Genomic DNA, 23,762 nt, shown 5'->3' on the forward strand with positions numbered 1-23,762 from the left:
CACTTACCAAATTGATGTAAATAAATAAATATCTATGGAGAATGGAGGAGCCACTTTTACGGTCAATCTATTTACGGAATGGGTTTTTATAGCGAAGGACTGAACCTATTCAAAATCAAAAGGTTAAACTAATTTTCAGATTTCATTCACAACCAAATACCTCTACAACAATATGTGCTTTTACCAAAATAAACTTAAATGTTTAAATCCAGGGCATTTATTTATAACTTTCCTCCAAACTTGAATAATAGTACGTATAGACCTTCATGCTTCACTTTGTTTTAATATTTTATGGAAATATATTAGGTTACTCAAAAATGTTTTTTGTTGTGAGTGATTTTCCATTGGAGAGAGCCATCTAGCTTGAATCTCTTCAGGTAATAGTAATGGTTCTGGGACATAAGTAAGCTCAAGACTTGGGATTCTCTCGTAGGCATAGGCCTCTGGTGAAAAATATCGTTGAAGGCATTTGAAAAACAAAAATAATGGGGCGTATTTTGCGACCCCTACGGGTGTGTATGTGCCCACAGGGGCCGCACAAGTTCCGGGTTTAGGCATGCGGATGGAGAGTTGCGCTATTTGCCCAACTTCCGCCCGCTGAATGCCTGTAAAATTCTTACACCTGGTAAAAGCAGGCGTAAGACCGGCATAAGAGTTTTAAAATTTTATTTTTCTATTTTTTTTTTATCACTCGTTACCCTGTCCAATAAGGTAAGTTTATTTTTAGCCAAGTTAAAAATATATTTTTTTCAAAAAATTAAATTTTCTTTTAAAATATTTAATTAAATGGCATTTTAAATGTAATTTTTTAAATTTATTTCGTGTGTATTTTTTAAGTGATCCCCAAACATACATATGGGGTTTCTGTACATACGGAACTCCCATAGGTATGAATGGGGATTCCCTTCCTTTATTGGTTGGGCCGGCCCGTCTGATCCCGGGGCGCTTGCGAACCGCATGAGCCCCTGGGATACGCAGGCCTCTGCCCGCAGGTACCCAGAGAGGCCCAGGATCACAAGCCTCCGTATCTCCCGGGCCACCAGGTAAATGCGCAGATTTTTTACAGGTTGGAAGCCGCCGGTCGCAAATTTTGGGCCATTGGTGTTTAGATAACTATTTGAATCATTTTCTTGTAAGTGTTATAATTTTTTGTCTTTATTATTTTACAAACCTTATTTCCAGTACTAAGTGAAAAGTTGTACAGAACCATCTAATGGCCAAAGATGGGATTGATATATAAAAACCATCTGGTGGAATCTCCTGTATATTTGCACTGGGACACGTGTAATTGTGGCGTGAAGCAAACACCCGGTGTAAAAGATCGAGGAAACTTGGGTGCAAGTATTTTACGCACGTAATTACACTCTGCCCGAATTTCCTCGCTCCTTTTATGCTCTGTCACTGTGCCCAAATGCATCTCGGAAATTATAATGGCTCCGCCCCAGACTAAAGAGCCGCACACGTGAATTTCCTGCAATTACGCTGGGTTGTAAATTTAAGCCTAGAATTTTAGGTGTAGCAGTCTGGTGTTTGATTGCAAAATTTTTGAGTTTTTTTTCTCCCCCTTGTTGAGACCTGCACTATATTTTCTGTTGCTTTGAATGCATTTTGATGGCATAATTGTAATCCACATTCAAAATTGAAAAGCTTCTACAATCACACGTTCTTAAATATGCTGTGCTTAATGTGCATGAATAACAGTTAGATGGCTTGAAACTTTAATTTTCATACAAGAAGGAATATATGGTGTGAGTTCCATGCTTCCCCTGGGCCCGAATTGTTTACACTGATGTTCGCTTGTTTACATCCAATTTTATGTTCCGGCGTTTACTGCTTAGATTGGTAGGAAATTTGGGTGTAAATAGACATTGGCAAATTGGGCCCACGAATGGACGTGAATTTGGATGTAACTTCCCAAGGTAGTTTCACCCTCAGAAGCCCAGAGAAGAAAACTGTCTTGAGTAAAGCTTGTGACATGCTGCGGACAATCCCTTGAAAGGTGGTAAAATAGACTGTAAGCCTTTACACGGTGTCAGAGCTGGAATCAAAGTGGAAGAGTTGAAGAACCATATTTGAGACTAGAAAAAATCTTGCAGAAATGTAGAGAAATAGGAATTTTTTTTGATTAGTTTGTAACAGAAATGGGCCTTGGAGGGGAAAAAAATACAGTACAGGCCAGTATACAATAGGTGAGGAAGCAGAAGAGGTATAAAATTTGTTGATGTATGGTGAGGGAGTGTATAAATGGAGCTTGAAGTTATCAATGTACAAGTTTAAGGAATATTTCATACTGTAGAAAAATATTGTGTATAAAAAACATGGATTAATACCACTTTTCAAGTTCAAGGAGAAAGCATTGATCAATACATAATAGAATTGCAAAAAAAAAATCCCTTGTAAATCGCCTCATTAAAGACAATGGTCATATAATACATGATCAAGTCAGAGCCAACTACTAATACAAAATAATCTAGCTCTGCAGAAAACAGTTTACATTTGCAGAGCAGCAGAAGCCAAAAATATGCAGCAAGAACACTTTTGCAATACCAGCAGTGTTCTAAATAATGAGTGGAGTAGAGATCGCACTTAATGCAATGAAAAATAAATTGGATGTAGCTGGTCAACAACAAATCATACATTGTAAGTACTGTGGTAAATCATGAGGAAAAATTATCCACTCTATGGCCGCAAGTGTACGCTGTGTTTATGCCTTTTGCTAAAGTGCAGAAAGCCAAACCAAAACCATTCTCGTCAGACAAGCAACGAGAAAGGAAGTTCATAGCCTGGAAGAGCAGTTTGAGAGTGCAAATGAATTTTTTATGGATATGATTTACACACAATAATTTTGAATGGACAATTGACTTCAAGATGAACAACAGAATGTTTAGTTTTAAACTAGATATAATGCTATGTCGGTTAGTTTACAAGAAGCGAATATAAAATTGAACAAATCTAATGATGTACTGTGGCCATCAAACTGATAGGAAAATGTAATGTGGTTTGGGAATATTAAGACAAATTTCAAATTCTAGAACAGTAAGTACAGCATGCCAGCATTGAAAACTGATCAGAAGAACTGAGTTAAAATTGCAATCGGGTCCCACTGACATCACTGGGACCCGACATGTATGTGTAAAGAAGGACTCCACCAGCTTTGGGCGTGTTCTTGCTGCCTGTTTAGGAGAGCAAGTTAAAAATGCAGATGGCGCGATCCTAGTGGCTCCAGGGTGGGTAAGTAATGCAGGCGGGTAGGGTTAAAGTTGCTCCCCAGGTTTGTTGCTTGTTATTCCATGCAAATTAATGAAAGCTTGCCGTGCATCTCAAAAGGCACTTGGGGAAAATATTTGAGGAGTTGCAACTCGCCAATAAGAATGATCTAAGACATAAGACACAAAATAATCTAGAGTAGAAGGGTAGAAAGATCCAAAAATGTAATTGTTACTCAGAAGTGACAAGTAAAAAAAAAAAGGAAATGAAACCCAAATTACAGGCACATGACTGAGCAGCTCTGCACCTGGCTGCTAATTTAATGGTTGCTGAAGTAGAGGTGATGATGCATAAGGTGGTTGTGAGGAGGGGGGCCCTCTGTGCCCTTTCACGGCACCATCCCCATAGGTCAGCATTGCAGCATGCCTGCAAGGCGGTGAAACCATGTTTCAAGCTATAGCTGACTGCTATCATAATATGTAGTAATATGATAGAATTCTTCATTAAGATGGAGAGTGAAGTAGTTGATTCAGAGACTTGGGTACTGAATTTAAATAAAGGAAACTATGATGGTATGAGGCGTGAATTGGCTAGGGTGGATTGGGGAATGTTACTTAAAGGGTTGATGGTGAATAGGCAATGGCAAACATTTAAAGATCGCATGGATGAACTACAGAATTTGTTCATCCCTGTTTGGCATAAAAATAAAACAAAAAAGGTGACTCAACATTGGCTAACGAGGGAAATTAGGGATAGCATAAGATCCAAGGAGAGGACACATAAATTGGCCAGAAAAAGCAGCAAACCTGAGGATTGGGAGCAGTTTAGGATTCAGCAAAGGAGGACAAAGGGATTAATTAAGAGGGGGAAAATAGAGTATGAAAGTAAGTTTGCAGGGAACATAAAAACTGACTCAAAGCTTCTATAGATATGTGAAGAGAAAAAGATTTGTAAAGTCAAGAATAGGTCCCTTGCAGTCCGAATCAGGGGAATTTATAATGGGGAACAAAGACATGGCAGACCAATTAAATACATACTTTGGTTCTGCCTTCACAAAGGAGGACACAAATAACCTCCCAGAGATGTCGGGGAACATAGGGTCTGATGAAAGGGAGGAACTGAATGAAATCAGTATTTGTAGGGAAATGTGTTAGGGAAATTGACGGGATTGAAGGCCGATAAATCCCCAGGACCTGATAATCTACATCCTAGGGTAATTAAGGAAGTGGCCCTAGAAATAGTAGATGCATTGCTGGTCATCTGCCAAAATTCTATAGACTCTAGAACAGTTCCCATGGATTGGTGGGTAGCTAATGTAACCCCACTATTTAAAAAAGGTGGTAGAGAAAAAACGGGGAATTACAGACCGGTAAGCCTGACATCGGTAGTGGGGAAAATGCTAGAGTCCATTATAAAAGATATAATAGCAGAGCACTTGGAAAACAGTGACAGGATCGGACAAAGTCAACATGGATTTACAAAAGGTAAATCATGCTTGACTAATCTACTGGAATTTTTTGAGGATGTAACTGGTAGAATAGATAAGGGAGAACCAGTGGATGTGGTGTATTTGGACTTTCAGAAGGCTTTTGATAAGGTCTCGCATAAGAGACTAGCGTGCAAAGTTAAAGCACATGGGATTGGGGGTAAGATACTGACTTGGATAGAGAACTGGTTGGCAGACAGGAAGCAAAGAGTTGGAATAAACGGGTCTTTTTCCGAGTGGAAGGCAGTGACTCGTGGGGTACCGCAGGGATCGGTGCTAGGACCCCAGTTATTCACAATATATATTAATGATCTAGATGAGGGAACTAGATGTAATATCTCCAAGTTTGCAGATGAGACAAAGCTGGGTGGGCGTGTGTGCTGTGAGGAGGATGCAGAGAAACTCCAGTACAATTTGGACAGGTTGGGCGATATGGCAGATGCAGTATAATGTGGATAAATGTGAGGTTATCCACTTTGGTGGCAAAAACAGGAAGACAGATTATTATCTGAACGGCAATAGATTGCGAAAAGGGGAAGTGCAACAAGACCTGGGTGTCCTTGTGCACCAGTTGCTGAAGGTAAGCATGCAGGTGCAGCAGGCGGTTAAGAAGGCAAATGGTATGCTGGCCTTCGTAGCGAGAGGGTTTGAGTACAGGAGCAAGGATGTCTTGCTGCAGTTGTACAGGGCCTTGGTGAGACCACACCTTGAGTATTGTGTGCAGTTTTGGTCACCTTATCTGAGGAAGGACGTTCTTGCCATGGAAGGAGTTCAGCGAAGATTTACCAGGCTGATACCTGGGATGGCAGGAATGACGTATGAGGAGAGATTGGGTCGATTGGGCTTGTACTCGCTGGAGTTTAGAAGAATGAGAGGGGATCTCATTGAAACTTATAAAATTCTGACAGGACTGGACAGACTAGATGCTGGAAGGATGTTCCTGATGGTCGGGGAGTCCAGAACCAGGGATCACAGTCTAAGAATAATGGGTAGGCCATTTCGGACAGAAATGAGGAATTTCTTCAGCCAGAGAGTGTTGAACCTGTGAAATTCTCTACCACAGAAGGCAGTTGAGGCCAATTCATTAAATATATTCAAGAAGGAGTTGGATATATTTCTTAAGACTAAAGGGATCAAGGGGTATGGGGAGAAAGCAGGGATCGGGTACTGAATTTGGATGATCAGCCATGATCGCATTGAATGGTGGAGCAGGCTCGAGGGGCCGAATGGCCTACTCCTGCTCCTATCTTGTATGATTCTATATTTCTATGCTACAGTCATTGGATGTGACAGCCCGATGCAGCATGGTAGTTGCAGGTGTCTTGTACTAGCTGATACAGCTCTGCAACTGGTTCTCTTGATGAGTTGAACCATGTACAGGTAATTCCCCATGGTGGTTGCCAGATAGGTGATAGATTATTTAAGTATTCATTTGGCAGTGGGTGTATTCTGCATGCAATTTTCCAGTGTCCTGGCATTTAGGATGTCTGTTCTTAAATCTGAATGTGAACTGGGATGTCCTGAGGTCGTGAAAGGCACTATATAAATACAAGTTCCTTTTATATTGAAAGCATGACATGTCATTAAGGAAGCACCATTTTGGTTAGTCAGACATTCACATATCTTCATAGAAAGAAGAAAGAATAAACACATTCCACTATTTGTCCCAGAATTTTGTCGTGAATAGTAAAGGAGGAATTATTTGTGTTGGAAACTATTTTCACAAGTTTAAATGTTGCATGTGTTCCACAAATAGGTGGTTCAGCATTTTCGAGCAAACCCACCACACCCACTGGAACGCCAGCAGGATCGTTTCAGCCAATGGGCTCTCCGCAGAAACAATCCCCTCAACCAGTGGGAGGAAGTTCTTGGCAGCAGAACGCAGGATTTGCTTGGCAACAAGGTTCACCTGCCTGGCAACAGCCGCAAACTAAATCACAGCAGACTAAGCCCCAGCAACCAATACCCCAATCATCTCCACAGAATAGACCCAACTATAATGTGAGCTTTACTAGTGTGATTGGTACTCGAGAGGAACGTGGGCCACGAGGACCTGCATATGGTAAGTATGGAAGTTTCTTTTCTTCCCTTTTCTTGTCTTCCTATCCAAACAAGTGAACTGGCAGGTGCCTGCAAGTGTAACCTAAGGATGTCACTTTTTTTTCCTCTCCCTTTGGGAATTGCCTATTTCCCACAATGGCATGGCTGAAATACGAAGCTTTGTGGATAAACTTGTGTCCAATTTGTGTAATTTATTACTATTACACCATGTTGCACTGCTGCACCGGTCTTCAAAATTTCAGTTGCAGATGTTTATTGACTAAAGCATGTCCCCATCCAGTCTATTGTTTTCCTTCACTGCAGACTAGTGGCATACAGTTTTGCTTTCCTTCATTCCATCAAGTTACTGATTTCAGTCACATTAACTTTGGAGGCATAAAATGCCTCCCCGACGGGTGGGACCGTTTTTTAAAAGGAAAGGTAAGAGTCGCCCTGGGTTGCCTTCCTGTGGCTAGTTCAAGAGGAGCATTGGCAGAGAACAGGTCACTTACCTGCCCTTGACTCCAAAAAGAGTGACCCAGGATGACAGGAAAGGGTGAAAATGTTTGGGAAGGAATTTAGAGTAACAGAGCATCCAACAAGTTAGCTGATTTCAGTAGGGATAGTGGTGAGGTTGCAGCAATTGGGATCAATGCCCTTAGGGTGGGGAGGGAAGAAAATCAACCACCATTTCTGTTTCTGGTTGCTGTCCAGTGACCCCTCCTGGAAAGTGCATGCGTCTGCATGTAGCTTGAAGTTGGGATCAGTTGTGATGCCCCACAGTCAAATCGGCTGTAGCCTTCACCGTTTAGGCATGGAGGCGGAGGGGGCTAATGTAGCAGAGGGCAGCCAATACCCATGTACCTATATCCCAGCAAGAGTCCGTGCCATCAGTAGAGGATGCAAGAAAACTGAGGAAAACACTAAATTTCACCCAAAGATTTATTGCACATCTGAATCCCTTAAACACCGCTTGTGTCGCACAACAAATAAATTGCTTCATCTCTGTCTCCATACGCTGGAGTAAGACTTGTTGTCCAACGTGCATCTGAGCCTTCGTTTAAAGTCTGTTTGGCTGCAGGATGTTAAAGTAGTTGGGATTCAGTGTTTGCTCATCAGAAAAAGAATGTAAAAATATGCTGGAACAGTTTTTCTAGCTTCCATATGGCTAGTGAAGCAGGCCAGTTCAACAGATTGATTGAATAGAACTATTTTTATTCTTTTTCCTCTGGGGAACTGTCCACAATTGCACGGTTTAAGTCGAGTCCACTGTGGACCTGTATCCCATCAGCATGTTGCATTACTCTAAAGAGTGACCCATAAGCAGGTTTTTTGTTGGGATTCTATTATTTAAGTCTGGCGTTCATTGTGAATTAAAAGGTACTTGCAAGTATTGGCAGTTCCTGTAAATTGCAGGAAAGTCTTCCAGCCCAAATGCTCTCCATCGATTAACTGATTTACCTCACTTATTCCTATTCAGCTAACCCAAGCACCTTGTAATTTATAGTAATGATTTTGGATTTATTTTAGGAACTCGACCAAAGGTTGCAGACAGTAACTTTGAGGATCTGCTGTCAAGCCAAGGGTTTGCTTCCCAGAAGGAGAAGCGAGGTCCTAAGACGATATCTGAAATGAGAAAGGAGGAGATGGCTAAAGACATGGATCCGGAGAAACTGAAGGTGATCTGCATTTTTTGCAATACAGACAATGAAATTGGGCAAATATTCTGTGTAACTGTTTTCAGTTGTAAAATATATTTGTAACCCCTTCACGGTTCTTTAGATATATGTGAGATGTGGTCTCTGTTGTAGACAGTATTCTATAGTCCAGTAAGGAGATCACTACTACAATGGCTTAATTCTAACTATCTTACTTTATAGTTTTAACATCAGACAGTATAAGAAGATTACAGGTCAATGAACTAAATTAGACATTTGCATACATTAGAATGACTCTAGACATAATAAACATACATTCTCCATTTACATGGATTCAAAGGAGAATCTGTCCCTGTGTCCAAATTCGAGTGCACTCTTTCGTTGGCACGCTTAAGTTGGAGCTCATGGTATGTATAATGTCTGCAAGACTTACGACTCCGATCCCCCGGTACTGGTGACTTGCAGCCAGCCAGTTCAGGATGCAGTGCTACTAATACGAAGGGCGGCAGCCGAGTTTGGAAGCCCGGGACGGGATGCGGCAGCCATTTGCCTCCTGAGCCCTCTTTTCAGAGCTCCTGCCCTCTCCTCTTCCAGTCGCTCTCCTTTTCCCGCTCGAAAAAAACCCGACTCCACCCCTTCCTCCTGGGGTTTCTGCCTGGAGACTGCGCAGCCTCACTGTCTGCAACAGTTGATACTGGTGCAGAATTATGGAAAGTCTGCTCTTAGTCACATTGTGTCCTTAAAAGTTCTTGCCGTACCTTCACATGGGCAACTTTAACCCAGGGATTTATAACAATGATAATACAGTGTCTAAGTTAAAGATTGATAACCATACTTAGCATACATAACATTTCCAGTGGGTATTACATATTTTTTCCTCATGTGGATAAGACCATTTTGCAAATAAATTTTCTGTGCTGTCTTTCTTGTATCTTCTGGGGTTCTGCACATTCCCAGGGCAGATGGTCAGGCTACTCCCAAGCAGTTCTGAAACTAGCCTCTGGAAGCTGAATAACAGCTGGCCCTGAGTTAGTGGCACAGAGTGATGGGATGCATACTCTCAAAATCTTCTACTGAGTTGCCAATCTCAGCAGTATTACAGTGGAGAATTGGTTAACTGAGTAGAAGGAAGCCAAGTACTTCTGAGAGGCTAAATAAGAGACAGAGAGGCTCACAGTGAACCTTGTCACTTACTCTTGTGCATATTTGAGAAGCCAGTTCACAGTGGTATTCCAACATGTCTTCAAAGACAAAATGAAGAAAAAGACATCAAAAAGAATTCTCCCCTTTTCAAAAAAAATTGAATTGGGCATGGGAATGTAGGTTTTTAGGAATAGGAAAAGGGCTTTAGCCAAATAAGCCCATCCCTTTTTCATTGATCAATTTCACTCTGCCAACTTTCTGATCAGCAGTTTTCCTGGATCAACTTCAGAGTCTTGAAAACTTCAATTAAGTCAACTGAAGTCTTTTCCAACAAAAAAGCCCGATTTTCTTAATCATAGAATAGAATCATAGAATGGTTACAGCACAGAAGGAGGCCATTCGGCCCGTTGAGCCCGTGCCAACTCTCTACAAGAGCACGTGAGCTAGTCCCACTCCCCTGCCCTTTCCCCATAGCCCTGCAAATTTTGTTTCCTTCAGGTACTTATCCAACTCCCTTTTTGAAAGATAAGATTGCGTCTGCCTCCACCACCTCTCGGGCAGTGCATTCCAGATCCTAACCACTCGCTGCGTAAAAAAGTTTTTCCTCATGTCACCTTTGGTTCTTTTACCAATCACCTTAAATCTGTGGCCTCTGGTTCTTGATCCTTCTGCCAATGGGAATAGTTTCTCTCTATCTACTCTCATGATTTTGAACACCTCTATCAAATCTCCTCTCAATCTTCTCTGCTCTAAGGCGAACAACCCCAGCTTCTCTAGTCTATCCATGTAACTGAAGTGCCTCATCCCTGGAACCATTCTTGTAAATCTTTTCTGCACCCTCTCTAAGGCCTTCAGATCCTTCCTAAAGTGAGGTGTCCAGAATTGGACACAATACTCCAGTTGAGGCCGAACCAGTGTTTTATAAAGGTTCATCAAAACTTCCTTGCTTTTGTACTCTATGCTTCTATTTATGAAGCCCAGGATCCTGTATGCTTTTTTAACCACTTTCTCAAACTGCCCTGCCACCTTCAACAATTTGTGCACATATACTCTTCTCTTTCCTTCCCCCCACACCAGTCTCTCTGTTCATGCACGCCCTTTAGGATTGTACCCTTTAATTTATATTGCCTCTCCTCGTTCTTCCTAACAAAATGTATCACTTTGCACTTTTCTGCGTTAAATTTCATCTGCCACGTGTCTGCTCATTCCACCGGCCTGTCTATGCCTTCTTGAAGTCTATCCCTATCCTCTTCGCTGTTCACTATACTTCCAAGTTTTGTGTCATCTGCAAATTTTGAAATTGTGCCCTGTACCTCCAAGTCCAAGTCATTAATATATATTCCAGAAATGCAGTGGTCCTAGTTCCTAATTTCTTAGATGATCTCTTAACGAAAAGAATAAAGTGGCATTAGGGCTTTCTTATTTGCATTCTGCATTATGTTGGGAAGAACGTTAAGGAATATACCAGCACAAAAAGAGGCTGCTGTCTCAGCTAAGCAAAAAGGCTTTGTCATTACTTTTGATTCCAAGCCAAGACTAAGCAAAGAAATAGCTATATTGGAAATGTATCAAGATGATGTTTCAGTTGAGGCCAGTTGATTTACAGTGTTTTTTTAATAAAAGGATTGAGATACATTATCTGTTGGAATGTTGTCCTTTCACCAATGGGAAAGTACCTCAATGTATCCAAGATTGATTAAATGAAAGTCTTCTGTCTTTACTGGCTGGAAGGGTCTTGTGTAAAACATGTTTGGGGAACCTCAAGCCATTTCCAAGCAAGTCCACAGCAGAAAACTGCTTACAAATTGGCACTTTCACTCAAAAGAAGTTGTATAGATACCTGGTTTGGGAAGTGGAAAATGTCATCCTTGTTAATAGGTGCTTATCTGAAGCTGAGCTTAAGGCACTCCGGGGGGGGGGGGGGGGGGCAGCAAAGTAAAAGCAGCTTTATTCTTCATTTTACTCCTGCTATACCTAAACAGGGCATATGAGATGTTGATACTGTGCAATAAAAATGAAAATTGTTCTAATTCTCAGCACACACGTGCTTCACCTTGTGTGTAAATATTCACAAGTGATTTATTTTTGTGAATTGCTTGAGGATAAGGCTGCATTGGAAACATACTCTGGAATATATTGTGACCAAAATATCTTGTTATGTAAAGAAAGATTACATCTGAAATGTTCTCACTGCAACATCTTGTGCCCAGAATTAAAATTCATCATCTATCCTATTGTTCTCTTGGTTATATGCCACTCATAGAGCTAAAATTATTATTTTTTGTTCATTTCAGTTATTGGATTGGATTGAAGGAAAAGAAAGAAATATACGCGCATTGCTGTCAACAATGCATACTGTTTTGTGGGAAGGGGAGACCAAATGGAAGCCCATTGGCATGGCAGATCTGGTAACTCCTGAACAGGTGAAAAAAATCTATCGGAAGGCGGTACTTGTTGTTCATCCTGATAAAGTAAGTTTCTTTTTCAATATAAGTATACTTATGCTAGTGCTTGTGGTCTCTTCCCGGTATATTAAAATCATTATTGTTTGGAGCACTGGGTGGACTAGATTAGATATTGGCCTTTCACCTCAAAATTGGATGGATCATGAATGTTGAAATGCATAGTCTTGTGTTAGACAATCTATCCCCACCCAATTAACACCCCACCTGACATACTATGGCGTATATACATATTACACAGATACAAACATGAGCTGGCACAAAACTCTCTCTTCCATGCTAAATTGGTAATCTCAGATCACAAATTGACTGGTGTAAGACATGGAAATGTCATTCTGGTGCAGTTAAGCAGGGATGTATTTTTAATTATATTTGAAGGCAAAGCTGGCAAGAGCACAATTATTGCCCATCTTTAGTTACCCTGAGAATGTGGTGGTGGGCAACCTTCTTGACCATTGTCCTTGTGATGGTGCTCCTACAAGAAACGAATTCCAGGATACTGACCCAGTGACTATGAAGGGATGACAATATATATCCAGGTCAGGATGATGTGTGACTTGGATGGAAACTTAGATGTAATAGTGTTCCCAAAACATTCCTGCTCTTGTCCTTCTTGGTGGTAGAGATTGTGGGGAGCGAGGTGCTGTCAAAGTAACTTTGGTGAGTTGCTGCAGTGCATCATGTAGATAGCACATATTGCAGCCATACCGATGATGGATTTTGATTCCAGTGGCAGGGGCAATGACCAAATGAACTGCTCTATTCTGCAGAGTGTTGACCCTCTTGAGTGTTGTGGCTGCACCCATCCAGGTAAGTGGTGTGTATTTACCACGTTCCTGACTTGAGCTTTGTAAACCGAGGTAAGGTTTTGTAGGGTTAGGAGGGGAACCACTCGAGTACCTGCTCTTGTAGCCATGGTGCTGAAATGATTGGTCCAGTTAAGCTTCTAGTCTGTGGTGATCCCCAGGATGTTAATGGTGGAAGACTTGGTGATTATGCTGCCGTTGAAGGTTAGAAGGAGGTGGTTGGGATTTTTCTTGTTAGAGATGGTCATTGCCTGCCAATTAATATGTTGTGACTATGATCTGCTTTTGTCAGCCCAAGCCTGGATGTTGTCCAAATTGTCCTGCAATATTGCCCTGGGCTGTTTTATTTAAAAAAAAAAAAAAGGCCCCTCTTAATGGCTACCATCTTCTGTGTATCAGGTAAAACTCCCATCACTGGAGGGGTTTCCCTTTGACCTCCGTGGTGCTGGGGCTCCATGGTACCATACTTGGTCGAATACTGCTTTGATGTCAAAGGCAGCTACTACAGGGTATTACCAATCCTCAAGTATTTAGCTTTGCATCCATGTCTGGATCAAGGTTGTGATGAGATCTGGAGCTGATAGGGTGGTAATTGCTTGGTTAGAAATATCCTGTTTTTGTGGATAGAACATATCTGGACAATTTCAATATTGTCCAATAGATGCCAATGTCACAACTGTAATGGAACAGCTTGGCAAAGGGAGCAGCTAGCTCTAGTGCAACATAACAGCCAGGACGTTATCAGGGGCCATAGCCTTTGTTGTTTCTAGTACACTCAGCCACTTCTTAATGCCATATAGAGAACTGAATGTACTGGACAGTGGCATCTATGATGGTGGGGACCCCTAGGAAGGAGGCCAAATAGGATTGCCCTATGATTTTGGCTTAACACTTCAGCCTTGACTCTTGTACCCACTTGCTGGGCTCCACCATGGTTGAGGGTTGGAATATTAATGGAGCCTTCTCTTCCTGTTAGTTATCTGTTTATCCACTACTGTAGTGTATGTGCCTTTTAAGAACCCCCTGTGTACTGTAATGCTGGTAATGGCCACTCAGGCTATATAAGCCTGTATATTGTGTTGTATCAGTTAGTTCCCCTCCAGACTTTGTTCAGTAAACACCTGTGAAACCTACTCCTGTCTTCAGTGTCTCCATTAACACATGGACACAACAGTGGCGACGAATTGGAAACGGACTTACCTGCAATTCGGCAGCACCTCAAGGACATCGATTCCCCTGGCGTCCAAAGTTGAAGAAAATCAAGAAAAAGAAAAAGCTGTGGTTTCACCAGCTAGCCAAGCTGGTGGCAGGTACTGCAATAATCCTTCCTGGGCATCGGGCTGGGGCTCCAGCGGCTGGCTCTGCAGCTAGGCCAAGCAGCGAAGGCGGAGGCAAGCAGTAACAGACGGGGAGGGAGCACTCTGGAGACGGCTGGCGCTGCGAGCAGGTCGGCGTTCAGACCTAGAGATAGAGTCCGGCGGGAACGAGTCTCCAACAGTAAATAAATAAATAAAAAGAACGGAAACCCGCGGGAAACAGCGTTGTCATCGGCAGCAGCAGCGGGGAAGCGCCATATCTTTTCTGCAGAAAAGAAAGAAAAGCGCGGGAACCGCCATTTTTTTCTAGGATGCCTAAGTCTGGCAATATTGATGCTTTTGATAACGAGATAGAGGATTGGACCACATGTGTGGAAAGAGTGGAGGTATATTGCACCGCAAATGGAATAGAAAATGAAAAAAAAGCGTCAGTACTTCTAAATCTAATGGGCGCAAAGACGTACGGGCTGTTACAAAACTTAATCACTCCAGCCAAACCAAAGGACAAGAATTTTAAAGAAATTGTTGATACCCTACAGGAGCACTTAAACCCAACACCGCTGCTGATAGCGGAACGATTCAAATTCTTCAAGAGGAATCAACACAAGAATGAAAGTAACGCTGATTACCTCACCGAATTAAGAAAGCTATCAAACCACTGCCAATTCGGGGCAGGACTAGCAGATTATCTTCGAGACAAATTCGTCTGCGGTCTCCTAAGTGAAGGAACACAGAAAAGGCTGCTTTCTGAAAAAGATTTAACACTGGACAAGGCTTTCAGTATGGCTGTATCATACGAAGCAGCCGCGAGAGGAGCTGCAGAGATACAACAAAAGACACAGGACTTCGGCACCCATGAAATGACACAGGGTTTCGAGAGATGTTATCGCTGCGGCAGATCCACCCATGACCAGAGGGACTGCTGGTTCAAGGACAAAGCATGCAGGCAATGCGGAAAGATTGGACACATTGCACGGGTATGCCGATCTGGACAAAAAAAATCCACGGACAGGGAAAAAAAAAATCAATAAAGAAAAGTACAGAAAGGTACAAATGATGACGGACAGTAGCTCCGAAGACCAGAAGAGCGACAGCGACTCCGAAAACAAGAGACTAAGCTGTCTCAAATTACATTATGTAATTGCCAAAGAAGATTACCAGACCATTTGGGTTACCCTCACGATAGCAGGGTCCCCAGTTAAAATGGAGCTAGATGCAGGATCAGCTCTGACCGTCATAAATCGACGGGATTATGAGCGGCTATTTCCGCATATACCTTTAAAAGACACATCCATTATCTTGAAAACATATACGGGGCAGAAAGTATACCCCAAAGGAAAAATAAGGGTGCCTGTTGTATACAACGGCAAGGAAATACAAAAGTTGTATTTATACATTCTACAAGATGGTGGTCCACCGCTGTTGGGACGTGAATGGATCAGGAAAATACGTTTAGACTGGCACTCCATTCAGGCACTGACGGTGACCAGTAAAGAAAAAAACGATGATGACGTCATACCTGAACGATTAAAAGACATCTTGGCCAACGCCAAAGAAGTGTTTCAAGAGAAACGAGGAACCTTGAAAGGCATCACCGCCTCAATAAAAGTGGAAGATGCAGCAATTCCCAAGTTTTTTTAAGGCAAGACCGGTGCCATACGCAATTCGTCCAGCAGTCGAGGCAGAGCTGGAGAATTTGGAAAAGGCAGGCGTATTATCCAAAATAGATTGGAGCGAGTGGGCAACACCCATCGTCCCAGTCATGAAGAAAGCATTGAATAATGATAAATCTGAAGAACAGAGAAAAATTCGCATCTGTGGTGACTTCAAGGTGACTGTAAACCCGGTCCTTCACACGGTACAATATCCTCTTCCGAGGATAGAAGATATTTTCGCCTCGCTATCCGGAGGGAAACGTTTCACCAAAATTGACTTGGCACAGGCATATCTACAGATGGAGGTTGAGGAGGCCTCTAAAAAGTATCTCACGATAAACACACACAAAGGCCTGTACCAGTACAATCGACTGGTTTTCGGAGTAGCATCCGCTCCAGCTATCTGGCAAAGAGCTATGGAGCAAGTCCTCCAAGGGATTCCGGGGACTCAATGCTACCTAGACGACATCCTTGTAACAGGAGAAAACGACAACGAGCACCTTGCCAATTTGGAGCAGGTGCTCACTAGGCTGAGAGAACAGGGCCTACGAGCAAATCGCCCCAAGTGTGAATTTTTCCAGAATCAAATATCATATTGTGGCCACATAATTAATAAGGAAGGGTTGCATAAGTCACCTGAAAAAATTGAAGCGGTCATAAAAGCCCCAGCACCTGAAAATGTTTCACAATTAAGGTTGTTCCTGGGATTAATAAATTACTATCATAAATTTTTACCGAACTTATCAACTCTTCTACACCCTCTTAATGAACTTCTACAAACAGGAGTAATTTGGAAATGGAGCAAAGACTGTAAACGTGCCTTCCATAAATGCAAAGACTTAATCACGTCCAAAGAAGTTTTGGCTCATTACAACCCATCACTGCCAATCAGACTGGCGTGCGATGCATCCCCTTACGGCGTAGGAGCAGTATTATCGCATAAATTCCCTGATGGCTCGGAACGGCCGATAGCTTTTGCGTCACGCTCATTGAACTCAGCTGAGCGTAACTATGCCCAAATCGACAGGGAAGCACTCAGCCTGGTATGGGGAGTGAAGAAATTCAACCATTACCTACACGGACAAAAATTGACCTTGTTGACTGACCATCAACCCCCCTCATCTCCATATTCAACCCTAAAAAGGGTGTTCCCATTATGACAGCGCAAAGGCTACAGAGGTGGTCCCTTTTTCTAGGGGCACACCAATATAACATAGAATACAAAGGATCAAAACAGCATGGGAATGCTGACGGGTTATCGCGCCTACCGTTGCCAACGGTAGAAGCACCTACCGTAGACCCAGTGGAAATTTTCCACTCTACCATAGTCGAATGTCTACCAGTAACAAATTCTGCCATTGAAAGGGAAACTAGAAATGACCCGACTCTCTCACGAGTCTACGATTTAACAGTGAAGGGATGGCCAGCACATGGCGAACCACTGTTGCCAGCATTCTCGCAAAGAAGAGAACGGCTGTCAGTGTGCCGAGGAACCTTGATGTGTGGATCCAGAGTGGTGATTCCACCCAAACTCCAGGATAAAGTTCTAAAGGAGCTTCACGAGGGGCATCTGGGTGGAGTGAAAATGAAGAACCTAGCTAGGGCGTTTGTATGGTGGCCAGGTATCGATGGAGACATCGAAGAAATGACCAAGAGCTGCCTAGGATGCCAGAAGGTCCAAAACGCTCCACCACAAGCCCCTCTACATCCATGGGAGTGGCCCTCATCTCCCTGGCAAAGGGTACACATCGACTTTGCTGGTCCATTTATGGACTCAATGTTCTTAATCGTGGTTGATGCACACTCCAAGTGGCCGGAGGTAATAAAGATGTCCTCCACCACCACGGAAAAAACCATCACAGTATTAAGGACCATATTTGCCAGGAATGGGCTGCCTGAACAGATATGTTCTGATAATGGACCGCAATTTGTGTCCGAAGAATTCAGGAAGTTCTTAAAAATCAATGGGGTTAAGCACTACACGTCCGCCCCATACCATCCCGCCACCAATGGATTGGCTGAAAGGTTTGTCCAGACCTTCAAGAAGGCCATAAAGGCCATGGGTAATGAAGACACAAAACTTCAGCACAAGGTGGATAACTTCTTGTTCGCATACAGGAATGCAACACATATGGTTACAAACCAAACTCCCGCCATGATGTTCTTCAATAGAAGACTAAGATGCCGGCTGGATTTGATCAAGCCAAACATCAGAAGGGACGTGGAGGACCGGCAATTTCAAGGCATGAATGAAAGGCCAACTAGAACCTTGCAGATAGGTCAACAAGTTTTGGCCCGGGACTACCGTACCGAGAAATGGCAGCCTGGAACTATCTGCACACGACTAGGACCGCTGATGTATACCGTGGACATCGGAGAAAGCATAATAAGGCGCCATGCTGACCAAATCATAGTCATCCGAAAAGGGACAACCTACACCACAACTCTATACGCCTAACGACGAAGTAGAGATACCCATATCTACCTCCGATCCGGTGATACTGGAACCCGATGAACCCGACACTGGCACTCAAGCCGAATCAGCCTTGCCAAAAGAACCTACTACACCACCAGAAAGTACTACACCACCGAGGCGTTATCCGGACCGAGTCAGGAAGCCTCCAGAGAGACTGACTTATAATTAATTAACTGCAGCAATGTGTAGATTATTTTGCTTATAACATGTAATTAATGATTACTTAAAATATTATGTACTGGTTGGCTAAAAGGGGAGGAATTGTAGTGTATGTGCCTTTAAGAACCCCCTGTGTACTGTAATGCCGGTAATGGCCACTCAGGCTATATAAGCCTGTATATTGTGTTGTATCAGTTAGTTCCCCTCCAGACTTTGTTCAGTAAACACCTGTGAAACCTACTCCTGTCTTCAGTGTCTCTATTAACACATGGACACAACAACTACTATTCTCAACCAGATGTGTTGGGGTTTGAGAGCTTTGCTGTGATCCTCCATTAATTGTAGGACAGTTTACCTTTTGTCTATAACCTACTGCTTTTGGTGTTTAACATGCTGTTGCTGCACTGAGTTGGTACCTAATTCTAAAGGACACCTGGAACTGCTCCTGGCATGCCCTTGTGCATTCCCATTGTGCCAGGATTGGTTTCCTGGCTTGATGATAATTAAGGAGGAAGGATGTGCATGAGATTACAAATTATGGCAGTGCACAGTTCTTCTGCTGATGACCCATAACATCTTATGGATGCCCAGTTTTGGGCCTGTCCTTCGTCTACCCCACAACTTAGTGGTAGTGCCACCTCAATGGAGGGTGTGCTTACTAAGAATTTGAGACTTTATCTTCATAAAGACTGTGCAGTGATCATTCCTACCAGTGCTATCCTGGTAGGCCGATCTATGATGGGTAAGTTGGTGAGGACAAGGTCAAGTAGATTACTTCTTTGTGTTGGTTTCCTTACCATCTGATACAGGCTCACCCTGGCATCTACGTCCTTCAGTGCTCCGTCAGTGGTATACTGCTGAGCTACTCTTGGACATTGAAGTCACCCACCAATAGTACATTCTGTATTTACAGTAGAGGAAGAGGATAGCATGCCAGAAATCCCAAGGAAATCAATACTGAATCAGTGACAAGGACTCAATACAATTAATGTAAGTAAAATAACAGTAATGAAGAAAATAGTGGCACTAAAGAGTGACAAATCCCCGGGACCAGATGGTTTCCATTCCAGGGTTTTAAAGGAAGTAGGTGAACACATTGCAGATGCCTTAACTATAGTCTTCCAATGTTCTCTCGATTCAGGAACCATTCTTTTAGACTGGAAAATTGTGCATGTCACTCTGCTATTTAAAAATGGTGTGAGCGGGAAACCAGGGAATTATAGATCAGTTAGTCTAACATTTGTTGTCAGGAAATTGCTAGAGTCTATAATTAAGGATAGAGTGACTGAACACCTCACAAATTTTCAGCTGATCTGAGAGATCCAGCATGGATTTGTGAAAGGTAGGTCATGCCTTACAAACCTGATTGAATTTTTTGAGGAGGTAACTAAAGTATCTGAATGCACAAAGCATTCGTAATATGGTAGAAGAATTAACAGCGCAAATAGATGTAAACGGATACGATATAATTGCGATTACAGAGACATGGCTGCAGGGTGACCAAGGCTGGGAGCTGAATATCCAAGGATATTCGATATTTAGGAAAGACAGGCAAAAAGGAAAAGGAGGTGGGGTGGCCTTGTTAGTAAAGGATGAAATCAGAGCAGTAGTGAGAAAGGATATTGGCTCAGAAAATCAAGATGTAGAATCAGTCTGGGTGGAGCTAAGAAGCACCAAGGGGCAGAAAACATTGGTGGGAGTTGAATATAGGCCTCCAAACAGTAGTAGTAATGTAGGGGATGGCATCAAATGGGAAATTAGAGATGCATGTAACAAGGGTACTACAGTAATCATGGGTGACCAAATGTAATATTTCCAAGTTTGCTGATGACACGAAACTAGGTGAGATTGTGAGTTGTGAGGAGAATGCAAAAAGGCTTCAAGGCGATTTAGACAAGTTGAGTGAGTGAGCAAATACATGGCAGATGCAGTATAATGTGGATAAATGTGAAGTTATCCATTTCGGTCGGAAAAACAGAAAGGCGGAGTATTATTTAAATGGTGATAGATTGGGAAATGTTGATGTGCAAAGGGTGTCCTTGTACACCAGTCACTGAAAACAAACATGCAGGTGCAGCAAGCAGTTAGGAAGGCAAATGGTATGTTGGCCTTCATTGCAAGAGGATTTGAGTACAGGAGCAAGGATGTCTTACTACAGAGGCAGGAACCCTAACCACATTTAAAAAGTACTTGGATGTGCACTTGGGATGCTCTAAGCTGAAGGTCTACGGACCAAGAGGACTGGAGGACTGCTAATGTGGTACCCTTGTTTAAAAAGGGAGAAAAGGATGGACTGAGTAATTACAGGCCAGTCAGCCTAACCTCGGTGGTGGGAAAATTGTTGGAAAGAATTCTGAAGGACAGGATAAATCTTCATTTAGAAAGACACGGATTGATCAAGGATAGTCAGCACGGATTTGTTAAGGGAAGGTCGTGTCTGACAAACTTGATTGAATTTTTTGAGGAGATAACGAGGAGGGTAGATGAGGGTAGTGCGTTTGATGTAGTGTATATGGACTTTAGCAAGGCTTTTGATAAGGTTCCACATGGCAGACTGGTCATGAAATTAAAAGCCCATGGGAGCCAGGGCAAACTGTCAAGTTGGATTCAAAACTGGCTCGGAAACAGGAAGCAGAGGGTAATGGGTGTTTTTGTGACTGGAAGGCTGTTTCCAGTGGGGTTCCGCAGGGCTCCGTACTAGGTCCCTTGCTTTTTGTGGTATATGTCAATGATCTAGACTTAATCATACCCCCTATATTCAAGAAGTTTGCAGATGATACTAAAATCGGCTGTGTGGTTGATACTGAAGAAGGAAGCTGTAGACTGCAGGTAGATATCAATTAATTGGTCAGGTGGGCAGAACAGTGGCAAATGGAATTCAATCCGGAGAAATGTGAGGTAATGCATTTGCGGAGGGCTAACAAGGAAAGGACATTGAGTAGCGTAGAGGAACAAAGGGACCTTGGAGTGCATATCCACAGATCCCTGAAAGTAGCAGGCCAAGTAGATAAGGTGGTTAAGAAGGCATACGGAATGCTTGCCTTTATTAGCCGTGGCATAGAATACAAGAACAGAGGGGTTATGCTTCAACTGTATAAAACACTAGTTAGGCCTCAGCTTGAGTACTGCGTGCAGTTCTGGTCACCACATTACAGGAAAGATGTGATTGCACTGGAGAGGGTACAGAGGAGATTTACAAGGATGTTGCCGGGAGTAGAGAATCTTAGCTATGAGGAAAGACTGGATAGGCTGGGTCTGTTTTCCTTGGAACAAAGGAGGCTGAGGGGAGACCTTATTGAGGTATATAAAATTATGAGGGGCCTAGATAAAGTGGATAGAAAGGACCTATTTCCCTTAGCAGAGGGGTCAAAAACCAGAGGGCACAGATTTAAAGTAATTGGTGGAAGGTTTAGAGGGGATTTGAGGGGAAATTTCTTCACCCAGAGGGTTGTGGGGGTCTGGAACTCACTGCCTAAAAGGGTGGTAGAGGCAGAAAGCCTAACCACATTTAAAAAGTACTTGGATGTGCACTTGGGATGCTGTAACCTTCAGGGCTACGGACCAAGAGCTGGGAAGTGGGATTAGGCTGGATAGATCTTTGTTGGCCGGTGCAGACATGATGGGCCGAAATGGCCTCCTTCCGTGCTGTAACTTTCTATGATTCTAGGAAGGAGATGGATAGATTTCTAGATGCAAAAGGCGTCAAGGGGTATGGGGAGAGAGCGGGAATATGGTATTGAGATTGAGGATCAGCCATGATCATATTGAATGGCAGAGCAGGCTCGAAGGGCCGAATGGCCTACTCCTGCTCCTATTTTTTCTGTTTCCAAGTAGTGGACAGGAAAATGTCTATGGATGTTATTTATATGGACTTCCAGAAGGCATTTGATAAAGTCTCACAAGAGACTGTTAACTAAGGTAGAAGGCTATGGAATTCAGGGAAAATTATTGACTTGGTTAGGAAATTGTCTGAGTGATAGGAGACAGGCAGTAGGGATAATAGGTAGGTTTTCTAATTGGCCGGAGGTGACTTGTGGTGTCCCGCATGGATCTGTGTTGGGGCCTCAACTAGTCACAGTATTAATTAATGACTTAGATGATGGCATAGAAAGTCATATATCCAAATTTGCTGATGAGACAAAGATAGGTGGCATTGTAAGCAGTGTAGATGGAAGCATAAAATTACAAAGAGATATCAACAGATTAAGTGAATGGGCAGAACTGTGGCAAATGGATTTCAATGTAAGCAAATGTGAGGTCATCCACTTTGGACCTAAAAAGGATAGAACAGAGTACTTTCTAACTGGTGAAAGGCTAAAAACAGTGGATGTCCAAAGAGACTTGGGGTCCAGGTACATAGAAACATAGAAGATAGGAGCAGAAGTAGGCCATTCGGCCCCTCGAGCCTGCTCTGCCATTCAATGAGATCATGGCTGATCATCCAAATTCAGTACCCTGTCCCTGCCTTCTCCCCATATCCCTTGATCCCTTTAGCCTTAAGAAATATATCCAACTCCTTCTTGAATATATTTAATGAATTGGCCTCCACTGCATTCTGTGGTAGAGAATTCCACAGGTTCACCACTCTCTGGGTGAAGAAATTCCTCCTCATCTCTGTCCTAAATGGCTTACCCCTTATCCTTAGATCATTAAAAGTCATGAACAGGTACAGAAAATAATTAAAAAGGCTAATGGGATGCTGGCCTTTTGAACTAGAGGACCAGAATACAAGGGGGTAGAAGTTATGCTGGTTAGACCGCACCTGGAGTACTGTGAGCAGTTCTGGGCACCACACCTTAGGAAGGATATACTGGCCTTGGAAGGAGTGCAACGTAGGTTTACCAGAATGGTACCTGGACTTAAAGGGTTAAGTTACGAGGAGAGATTATACAAATTAGGGTTGTATTCCCTGGAATTTAGAAGGCTATGGGGTAATCTGATTGAAGTTTTCAAGATATTAAGGGGAACAGATAGCACAGCGAGAATCTATTTCCATTGGTTGGGGAGTCTAGGACTAGGGGGCATAGTCTAAAAAATTAGAGCCAGAACTTTCGGGAATGAAATTAGGAAAGACTTCTACACACAAAGGATGGTAGAAGTTTGGAACTCTCTTCTGCAAATGGCAATTGATGCTAGATCAATTAATTTTAAATCGGAGATTGATAGCTTTCTGTTAATTAAAGGTACAGGTATTAAGGGATATGGGCCAAAGGTGGGTATATGGAGTTAGGTCACAGATCAGCCATGATCTCATTGAATGGCGGAGCAGGCTCGAGGGGCTGAACGGCCTACTCCTATTCCTATGTTCCTATTCTGTGCCCTTGCTTCCTCCAAGTGACGTTCAATGTGGAGGT

The 23,762-nt window shown here is 42.8% G+C and overlaps 1 protein-coding gene across 2 annotated transcripts in view; it reads left to right on the forward strand.

Moving 5' to 3' along the window:
* dnajc6 (DnaJ (Hsp40) homolog, subfamily C, member 6) overlaps window positions 1-23,762 on the forward strand; it is a 167,277-nt gene that overhangs the window by 130,152 nt on the left and 13,363 nt on the right. For both annotated transcript variants that reach the window (XM_085982706.1, XM_085982705.1), the window contains 3 exons: window positions 6,450-6,755; window positions 8,264-8,412; window positions 11,829-12,005. In XM_085982706.1, coding sequence (XP_085838832.1) covers window positions 6,450-6,755; window positions 8,264-8,412; window positions 11,829-12,005 — 632 coding nt within the window. The remainder of the gene's footprint in view (window positions 1-6,449; window positions 6,756-8,263; window positions 8,413-11,828; window positions 12,006-23,762) is intronic.

The sequence above is a fragment of the Somniosus microcephalus genome, chromosome 3 (assembly GCF_052327205.1).
Source record: "Somniosus microcephalus isolate GS21.2 chromosome 3, FLI_Smic_1.0, whole genome shotgun sequence".
In the NCBI taxonomy this organism is placed as follows: domain Eukaryota; kingdom Metazoa; phylum Chordata; class Chondrichthyes; order Squaliformes; family Somniosidae; genus Somniosus; species Somniosus microcephalus.